This window comes from Echinops telfairi, unplaced genomic scaffold (assembly GCF_000313985.2).
Source record: "Echinops telfairi isolate 266 unplaced genomic scaffold, ASM31398v2 ScPeMD7_7424;HRSCAF=8462, whole genome shotgun sequence".
Classification (NCBI taxonomy): Eukaryota; Metazoa; Chordata; class Mammalia; order Afrosoricida; family Tenrecidae; genus Echinops; species Echinops telfairi.
Genome location: NW_022111324.1, coordinates 7,616,997 through 7,627,694, shown reverse-complemented (window position 1 = coordinate 7,627,694; position 10,698 = coordinate 7,616,997). Strand labels below are relative to the sequence as shown.

Below are 10,698 nucleotides of genomic sequence, written 5' to 3'. Positions count from 1 at the left end.
TACTCTCCCACCCGGCTACCCACAATTACTCGACGGCAGAGATGGCGGGCGCCGGCGCCCGAGGCCTGCGGGCCACCTACCACCGAGTCCTAGATAAAGTGGAGTTGATGCTGCCCGAGAAATTGAGGCCGCTGTACAACCACCCTGCCGGTAAGAGATCCGTCCCCTGTCTCTCCCTGCAAAATGCCAGTAGCTGCCCCCGAGCTAACAACTATGTGATTGAAGGCGGTCACCCTTAGCCCCAACCGCTGCCCTCTAATGAATCCATCTACTCTGCCAACATCTCTGTTTCACCTCCTTGCCTCTCACATCTCTCCCAACCTCGTGGCTCTAAAGTTGGCGTCCTTCGCGGCCTGGGCTGCTTCATCTTTCCCCTTACGCGCAACCCAAACCTGAGCCTTCGCAGTTTCTGCCCCACGAAAGTATCTGGATCGCCACGAAACCCCCATTCCTTCCAGCCTTCCTAGCAGGGAAGGTGACGAATAAACCCCCGCGGAGCAGAGAACCGGCTGGTGGCCAGTGGTACCGGAGGGTTCGGAGTAAAGGTCATCGACTTCCTTTCGCCGCGGCTGGCCGAGGCCTGCAGACGGAGCCCTCCCCCAACTGCATGGGCTTGCGGGCTTTCAGATGGAGTGAAGTCCTTCCTCACCCCGTGGGTCCTTTGCTTCTTTCAGTCTGTAGGCGAACCTGGCTTTTAATTTTACTCGCCCACTTACAGTACGGTTGACCTTGGGCCGGATCTTAGATCCCTGGTTTACAGTTTCTGTAAACGGTGGTCATGTGAGAATTAAAGAGGGCATATTCGCTAGGTTCTTCTTCATAGGATAACAAGGGTGTTAGCTCTTTCTCATCTTACTGGGAAAGTAGTGTTCTCCAAACTGAAAGATCCCAGTCGCTCCAACTCTTTATGAAAGACTCTTCGTCTACCTTAGTAGAATTCTGTTACCTCCACTGTAAAATGGGCTCTAATAGGGAAGGAGGTCTGGTGACGTCCTGGGTTACATTTTGGGGTCCGCAGTTTGAAGCCACCAGCGCTCCAGGAAAAAGTTGAGGTTTTTTACTACTGCAGAGTTAGTTTCAGAAACCCACAGGGACAGTTTTACCATGTTGTACAGGGTCTCTATGGACTGGATGAGTTGAGTTTAATATTTAGTTAGCTGGAGGCTAAAATCAGCTTCTTGAGATATCTTTCAAGCTTCAGACTAATCAAATGGGAAATTGCCTTATTAAAGGTTAAAATGCTACCCCAAATGTGTGTCCCCCAACCCCCATAGTTGAATCTGTATTTTGCAATTGATGTTATTAGGGAGATTATCTAGCCCTACCAGCCCCAAGGGTGATTTGGAAGCAGCTTTGGAGCCTGAGCTGATTGCTAAATCTAATTTACAGTTGGAAAATGGAATTAGCTTCACTTTGGGATTATACGTCAGTTTAACCCCAAGTACTACCCTGTTTCCCCGAAAGGTAAGACATCCCCCAAAAATGAGACCTACTTATAGTTTTGCCTCTCGCTGACATATAAGGCATCCCCCGCCCCCCGAAAATAGGACCCCTTGAAGCTTCTGGACTCTGGACCGTAGAGGCGGGCGCCACCGCACGGCTCACTGTTGGCCGCAGCGTAGCCGGAGCAGACTAGAAGTGCAAGGTCTCTTAATAAAACAATACATGTGTACTGTATTCTTCTTCATGGAAAAATAAGACATCCCCTGAAAATAAGACCTAGCGCATCTTTGGGAGCAAAAATTAATATAAGACACTGTCTTATTTTCGGGGAAACAGGGTATTTAGAGTAAATCTCTGGGGTATGAACAGCTATTTACTGACAACTCAGAACTTGCCCTTTAATGTTTGCCCTCCCACTGAAAAGATTGGACCAATCCCAACTCAGAGCAAATTCCTCATCACAGTCACCTGCACTTGTTCTATGTGCAGCTTTGAAATCATGGCAAAGGCTCTTCAAGCCTTTTCTTGATCTAAAGTAAAACTAAGTAAGAACTGTAAGCACCTGTTCAGATTCAACCTACAGATTCAACCACAGACAAACTTAGGCCAGGAGCTAGTAATTCTGTATCTATTATAAAACAGACCTTTAAGATGGTGTTGTTATTGGTGATACTTATCTGGGAGATTCCCAGGAAGGAGTGTTGAACAGTGCTGTGGTGGGTGTTTATCTGGTTTGAACAGAATCAGTTGTCTTCTGTGGACTCAACTCTGACACCCCGAGGCTTGGTATTTGGGGTGTAGGAAACGGGAAGGTTGAAGGGGGAACAATTTTAAACTACTTAAAATAAGACTGAATTGGAACGTAATTTTATATTAACCTTTTACAATTTCTTGGCATTAGCCCTCTGTAATTATTGCTTTATTTTTTGCTTAATTTTCTGAAGGAAGAGGAATTACCTTTCATATGTAGACTGAGCGTTTCCTCTTGTCCTTAAATTAGTTTAGTTATTTTATTCCATTTTCTAGTATAGTGGGAGGAATGCATACTTTGCAGCAAACAGATCTAGATTTGAGTCTTCACTGCATTATCCCCTACCCAAGCTTTTGTTTATTCTATAAAATGTGGATAGTAATGATCACTATTGAATGCTTGTTTTGAAAATTAAATGAGGGAATGTGTATAAAACACAGCACATTGAATCTTCACAAATGTTGAACCAAAACTCACTGCCCTGGAGTCTTCTGACTCATAGTCACTCTGTGGCAGCAGCAGTTCTCAACTTGTGGGTCCACGACCCCTTTGGGGGTCGAACCACCCTTTCACAGGAGTCACCTAACACATCCTGCATATCAGATATTTACATTATGATTCAGTAGTAGCAAAATTACAGTTATGAAGTAGCAAGGAAAGTAATGTTATGGTTGGGGGTCACCACAACATGAGGAACTGTATTAAATGGTCGAGGCTTTAGGAAGGTTGAAAACCACTGCTCTAAGGGCTGTAAATCTTTACAGAGCTGAAAGTTTCATATTTTTCCAGAGGAGGGGCCGGTGGGTTTGAACTTCTGACCTTGTTATTAACAGCAACAGGCATAACCCACTAAACCACCAGAGCTCCCTTCACAGATGTGAGCTCTCTCCCATTTAGACGATTTGTGGATTGAAAAGTTGGAGGCATAGAAACAAAACCTGTTTCCCGTTGGTTAATTCCAGATTATAGCAACCTTATAAGAGAATCCAACTTTCAAGGCTGTAAGATGGATCTTGATGGTGCAGTAGCTAAAGCAATAAGCTGTTAATCAAAAGGGCAGCTTGAATCCACCAGCTATTCTGATGGAGAAGAGTGAGGTAGCCAGCCTGTGCCTCTGAGGTTGGAGAGCCTTGATAAGGCAGTTCTGTTGGATTGCTTTGCATCAGAGTGCAGTCATGGTACTGCATGGGGCTTCATCTCTGTGGAAGCGGGCTGTCACATCTTTCTTTCACAGAGGAGCTAATGGGTTCAAACCACTAACCTTTCAGTTAGCAACTGAGCACTTTAGCAAGTATGCCACCAGGGCTACTGCTGTAGACATTTATCAAGTCATTTCCAACTCATAGCAGCCCTTTACAGTTTTCTAGGTGGAAACAGATGCACGGCGCACCTTCATTTTTCTCCAGTAGAGAGGCTGGTGGGTTTGAACTGCTGACTTTGCACTTAGCAGCAGCTGAGCACCAACCCGCAGTGCGACCAGGGCTCCCTATTATATTCTCCATACCCATGTAGAAATACATGAAAAAAATATAACTAGCCCATGATGCTTTAGGATTGAATAAAATATGAAGAGCACTGATCACTATGGGAACGACTATTCAGGGTTTTTACCTCCAATAGTAGTATTTTTTTCCCATTGAATCACCATTTGGATATTAAGCTATAGTCATCTAGGAGGAATTAAAAATAATAATCTAGGCTTGCATAGTGTAACAGTTGAAAATCATGTTACTAATTCTTAATTTTTGAGATTTAGTTTTACCACTGGCAAGCATGTCTAGACAGGTAGCAAAAATAATTCTTTAACCAGTCACATAGTTCTAGGTTATCGAATCTGTGCACTGTGGCCCAGAGCAGGGCTGTATCATATATGTGCCTGTGCATTGATTGAGCCAGCCTGTAGAGGAGAACAGAGTGCTAACCCAGGGCTCCTCAACCCACACAAGGGTGTCACTCCACCCACCTTGCCCTGACTTAGAAGTATGTGACTCCACAATAACCAGCTTCCAGGCTGTCCTCCAGGCACTTGTGAGAACATAACCTTGAAATCACACTGCCTATTGTTTATTTGAGGCGATCTCAAATGCAGTGGTTACAATAGTTGGCTACTAACTGAAAAACTGACCGATGAATCCACCAACCGCTCTTCCTGGGAGAAAAATGTTACTTAAAATAAAGATTGTTTATTTAAAAGCTTAGCTGAAACCAACCATTCATGGAAGAGTGTCATTCCTTTGTGTTTGTGACACAAAATGACACATAGGCTTATTGGAACAAAACAGTGAACTTCCATCGGATATATGTTTTATAATGTAAAAGTAAATAAGTACCAAAAATCTCACTGCCATCAAGTCAGTTCTGACCCTAGTGACCCTGTAGGACATAGGACCGCCCCTGTAGGTTTCTGAGGCTCTAAATCTTTATGGGAGCCCAATTGGTAACCCACTACACCAGGATTTGCGTGCGTGTGTTTTATTCATGTGATATGTACCCAGAATTGTTTAACTGATGAAACCTGTGTTCAAAAGGAGTTCAGCGACCATACTCTGGTCTAAAAAGTATCTTTCAGTTAATTCAGCACACAAAAACACCTGGTGTTTGAACTGTCAATGTTGTTTATTATAGCTTTACTTCTGTTGAATTATATTTTGGCGTTAAGTGTAAGAACAGTTCTGTGACTCTTGTAGTGTTTTAATGCACTGCTGCTGAGATTATGAAAGAAGTTACCTTCAATCCGGTTTTAACAAGAAGAATCATTGCCGTTTTCTTAATTGAGTTGTTTTGATTTTTTTATATTAAAGACTATAAAGTAATGTTCTGAAAATAAAAGCATACTAAATGAACCAATATTAACAGTGTTCATAAGGGCATATCTTTATCATACAAAATTAAAACTAAATACTAAGGCATCTGATGTTTTACCAGGTAGCTTAATACAATTTAGTTCAAGAAGTATGTGAAAAATAAAATGGAATTGAGGAGTCAGTGTAAATACATGAGTTATACTCAGTTACTACGGCCTTCTTAGCCATAATCTCGTGATATAGCTCTGGATTTCCTACATCTGGCTGTGGTCCCATTTTGGAGGGCATTATCTGCTAACAAGCAGGACTAGGATGAGATTAAGTCAGATCTTAGTAAAGGGTATGACCAGACCACGTTCTTTGTTTCATGGTTCTCGTGACTGCTGTTACTTACAATGGATCTAAGGAATTATATGCTACAGCTGAGAGGATGAAGAAAAACTGTTTCTGGAGTGGCCTGGGAAAAAGCCAGGCTGATTAAGATTAGTAAGAAGCCAGTGCCTACTGGAAACATCTTCAGAGGCCGCATGCCATCTCTGCATGATAAAATAAAGTCCAGGGGTGGAGAATGAATTATTATATTTGGGTGAAATTTGATTGTACCATGTAACTCCCATCAAAAACCTTTCCCTGCATGGCTACACCCATGCAGGGTCTAGTGTAAGGTGGGGGATAACACTGATAGGATACCACTGGGTGTGATTATGAACAGGATTTCCTGCAGTGCCATCCTGCTGCGTATAAAGAAAAGAGCCAACCGAGAAGCAAGGGGTATGATCTCATCACCAACAAGAGCATGTGTCCATAGCATCTGACTTAACCCAACCTGACCTTTGCACTTTGAACTGAGCAATACCCACCACCACATCAGACATTTCCTTAAACTTTTCTGATTCTATGGGACGGTGCAGTGATTCGCACACCCCACAGACAGGAAGAAATGTATTCAAGGGAGGAGTGGGGCATGGGTGGAAATTGAGCAGGTTAGCATCTTGCAAGAGTTAGGGTACTTTTTCAGTCTCCAGCTCCTTGGGATTAATTAGCCATTCTTACAAAAGTTATTATTACCAAAATATATAGCTATTAATTAACACAATTCTTAGCATCTTTATTAGAACAATTAATTTTCTTGGACAGATATTGTCGGTAAAGAATTTCAGTGCTATCCTAAGCATGTGTATACATGTGTGTGAATAGTAACCTCCATTACCTTACACGTGGATGGAAACCAAAATCAAATGTTAAGGCTTTTCAGAGGCAACTGTTAAGAGATTGATGAAAAAGGAAATGTCTAGAAACTGAGACGAAGAAAATAAATAACCGTTCTCAGTATTTACTGTGTACTTGGCACTATTCTGATGGTTAGGATTAGCAAATAAAATTAAAACCCTGGTCAACAGTAAGTTGGTATTCTCAGAACAGATGATAAAAAAAAAAATCCTTACTGAAGTTGTTAATATGGCATTTAACATGATTTTGCCTTCTAATCTGATTTTGAAACAACTTTAAGGAATTAGGACTGTGCTTCACCTATTTTGAAATTATCAACTGTGTCAGAGAAGGATGTTGTGAGAAACACTATAATATTACTTCCTTTCTGAGCCACGTGAAGGAGTTGTGCTCAGCTACTGACCAGGAAGTTGGTGGCTCAATTCCACGGAGTGGCCTCTGGAAAGAAAGCCTGGCAATGTACTTCTAAAAGAGGCCAGCCTCTGAGAACCCAGTGGAGCGCACTTCGACTCTGAAATCATGTGGGATGATTTTAGTGCCTCGTGCTCCTGCAGCAAAAATATCACCAAGTGGGTGGCTGGAAAGAAGAATGTATTATGTGTTTAGAGGCTAGAAGTCCCAATTGAGGGCATTAGCAGGGATGGGTTTTCTCACTGTCAGCTCTAGCAGAAGATCCTTGTCTCTTTCCGTGTTTATACTACTGGTTTACTGGCATTCATGGTACTGTAGTTTTATGAATACGTGCTACTTTATGAATTCTCTACTACGTAGCAGTGCATAAACTTATTTAAAATTTGTGTTTGTGGTTTAAACTTACGTTACCTAAAATAGCCATACCTCTCTCTTTCTGATTTCCAGCAACTGTAATCGTGTTTGCAACTTTTTGCAGTCTTCATGGTTTGCTTGTGGAGGAGGAGCATAGTATTCTACCACTATGAGCATGTTAGGTGCCTTCCGGTTGGCTGTGACTGATGCCTATCATATATGTACAACAGAATAAAATACTGTCCAGCCCTGTCCCATCCTATCATTGCTATGTTTAAGCCCATTGTTGCAGCCCCTGTGTCCTTCCATATTGTTAAGAGTCTTCTGTTTTCACTGACGCACTATTTTACCAAGCATGATGTCTTTCAGGCCCTGTTCCCTCCTGATAACATATCCAAAGTACATAAAGCTAAATCTCACCGTCCTTGCTGGTAAAGAGCAACCTGGAAGTTTGTGGTATATTCAATATTATTTGCCAATAGCATAGTTCAAATGTGTCAATTCTTCAGTCTTCCTATTTATTTTTTGTCCAGCATATGAGGTGATTAAAAACCACCATGGCTGTAGCCAGGTACACCTTGGTCCTGGAAATGGCGTCTTTGCTTTAAACACTTTAAAAAGATGTCTTTTGTAGCTGATTTGCCCAGTGCAATAACCCATCGTGTGCTTTCTCGACTGCTGCTTCCATGGCATTGATTGTGAGTCCAGGTAAGCTGAAATCCATCACAACGTCAGTCTTTTCTCTGTTTATCATGGTCTTGTTCTTGGCACAGTTGTAAGCATTTTTGTTTCTTTATGTTAAGGTGAAATACACACTTATGGCTGTACTCTTTGATCTGCAAGCCCTCTTCACTGTCAGCAAGCAAGGTTGTGCCATCTGCTCATCGATGGTTGTTACTGCATCTTTCTTCATTCAATTCTGCTGCTGTGTGTGTTCTTCTTCATACAGTTCAGTTTCTTGGGGTATGTGCTCAGTGTATAGATTGAAGAACTGTGGTGAGAGGATACATCCCTGACACCCACCTTCTCTGATTGTAAACCACAGTGTCTCCTTGTTTTGTTGGGATGACTACCTCTTATTCTATGTACAGGTTCCACAGGAACACAATGAAGTGTTCTGAAATTCCCATTCTTCACAGTGTTACTCATAATTTGTTATAATCCACACAATTAACTGCTCTTGTAAAATCAGTAAAACCCAGGTAAATGTCTTTCTTGTATTCTTGCTTTCGGCCAAGATCCATCTAACTTCAACCAGGATGTTCCTTCTTACACTTCCTCGTCGCAATCAGGCTTGCATTTCTGGCAGTTTCCTGTTGATGGACTACAACAGTTTGTTCATTATTTTCAAAGAAACTAATTTCTACATTTCATTGACTTACTTTTCTTTAGAGTAGGCACAAATAATGGATCTCCTCTAGTTGGTTGTCCAAATTTCTTGGCTTAAAGGAATAAGTGCTTCCAGAGTTGCATCTATTTTTTGAAACATCTTAATTGGTGCCCAATCAATTCCTGGAGTCTTATCTTTACCCAGCAGCTTGGGTTCTTTCAGTACCATCAGTTCCAGGTTATATGCTATCTCCTGAAATGGTTGAAGGGAGACCGATTCCTTTTGGTAAAGTGCTTCCTGCATTGTCCAATATTTTGCCAGTAGATTCCTTTAATGATACAATTTGGGGCTTGACTTTCTTCTTTCATCCTAAGAAATACTGAGCCTGTCCTTCCCATTTGGTTTTCTAAGTCCAGGTTTTGCACATTTCATTGGAATGTCTTGAAATCTTCCATTCAGCGTTTACTTCATTTTTCCCTCCCATTAATTTTAGCCATGCTTTGTTCAAGAGCAAGTTGCTTAGTCTCCTCTATAAGCTGAAATGCTATAAAATCTTGTCCCTAGGTGTGGTTAAGTAAATTGATTATTTGGAAAGCTACAGAAAACCTTGATTGTACATTAGCCTCAACAGATGATGTAAAGCTTACAAAGTTAGCTTTGTAAAGAATGTTGAAGCCGGCTGAATAAGAAAAATGTGTTTTGAAATAGGAGCAGAACAGTCTGCTGAAGAGTTCAAAGTAAAGATGGATCTGTTACTTAACCAGAGACTGAAACAACGAATGTGCTGGCTTAACGAGGGGGTACCCAAAAAATCCCTGGAATTGTGGTGGGCAGAGCGGAGCTAGGTGAGCATCGAGCAACTCACTCTGAGTTAGTGTACCCACTGGTGTTACCTGGGAAGGTTCTCTCTGGTCACAGTGAATTTTTTCGTAAAAGCAGTTTTTTGAAAAATTTCATTGAGGGCTTGTACAACTCTTATCACCATCCATCCATCCATTGTGTTAAGTACATTTGTACATTTGTTTCCATCATCATTTTCAAAACACTTTCTGTATACTTGAGCCCTTGGTATCTATGTTAGTCTGGGTCCTTTAGAGAAACAAATCCACAGAAACTCATGTATAAGAGAGAGTTTTATATAAAGGGTAAGTGCACATCAAGAAAACATCCCAACCTAGCGCTGCCCAAGCCCACAAGTCCAACATTAGCCCATATGTCCAACACCAATCCACAAAGTCCTCCTCCATCTCACAAAACACACACAGTGATGCTAACTGCAGGAGGAAAGCCGAATCAGTGAACGTGTAAGCATCTCTGCGCTGGCAGGGCTCTCCACACTGCTGTTCCAGCACCCAGGGCTGCATCAGGGTAGGACAATGGGGCTTCTCAGGGATGTCTTGCAGGAAGTGAGCCTTGCCAGCCGAAGCAGGGAATTAGTTAAGGCAGCTGCACCCTGGTCCAACCATCACAAAGCAAGAGACCTGAGAACTGGAAAGGCGAGCCATTTATCTCTCCGCCCTTCAATTAACCCCACATGTGTTTATCAGCCAGGTTGACACAATAAACATTAAGTATCTCAGTACCAGCTTCTCACTTTTCCCTTCCTTATCCACCCTTCCTCCCTCATGAACCCTTGATAATTGATAACTTTTTTTTTTCTTTCATATCTTACACTGACCAATGTCTCCTTTCACCCACTTTTCTGTTGTCTGTCCCCCTGGGAGAGGGTTATCGTAAAAGCAGTTTTGCTCGAATGATAGTACTATGGGGAAAACTCAAGTGTACAAGTGGTTTTCTCATTTCAAAAAGGTGAAATGTCAATTGATGACAAACCTTGTTCTGGACATTTATCAACTTCCTGAACAGACAAAAATGTCAACTCACAGTGCATTTGGATTTCATTCACCAGGTCAGGCTGTTAATCAAGCTTCCTATTTAGAAAATCTAGTTCTGAAAGGATTGCATGACTGTGTGACAAAAAGGCATGATTTGTGACAGAGGGGGGACTAGTTTTGCCACCATGTCAATGCCACCTGCTCAAGCAGCCATCTCAGTGCATCAGTTTGGGGCAAAAAAAACGCATACCTCTCTTGCCCCATGCACTTGACTCACCTGACCTCGCTCCATGGGACTTCTTTCTGTTTCTGCGAATGAAGAGGGATGTGAAAGGACAGCAATTTGACAACATAGAAGTGAAGAAAAAATGAGAGAGGCGCTGTCAGCCATCCCAATAAATGAGTTTGAAAAATGTTTCCAAGAATGGACTCGCAGATTTGACACATGTATTGAGTGTAATGGAGAGTATTTTGAAGGTGATAAGGTGTTTTTGTTTTTTGTTTTAATAGCTTTGGGAAAAACAATCCATTGGGGGGGGC

The 10,698-nt window shown here is 42.0% G+C and overlaps 1 protein-coding gene across 1 annotated transcript in view; it reads left to right on the top strand.

Moving 5' to 3' along the window:
* The first annotated feature begins 6 nt into the window (after window positions 1-6).
* Window positions 7-10,698, top strand: part of MPC2 (mitochondrial pyruvate carrier 2) — a 31,305-nt gene continuing 20,613 nt past the window's right edge. The window contains exon 1 of the mRNA XM_004706749.2: window positions 7-150. Coding sequence (XP_004706806.1) covers window positions 42-150 — 109 coding nt within the window. The 5' untranslated portion in view covers window positions 7-41. The remainder of the gene's footprint in view (window positions 151-10,698) is intronic.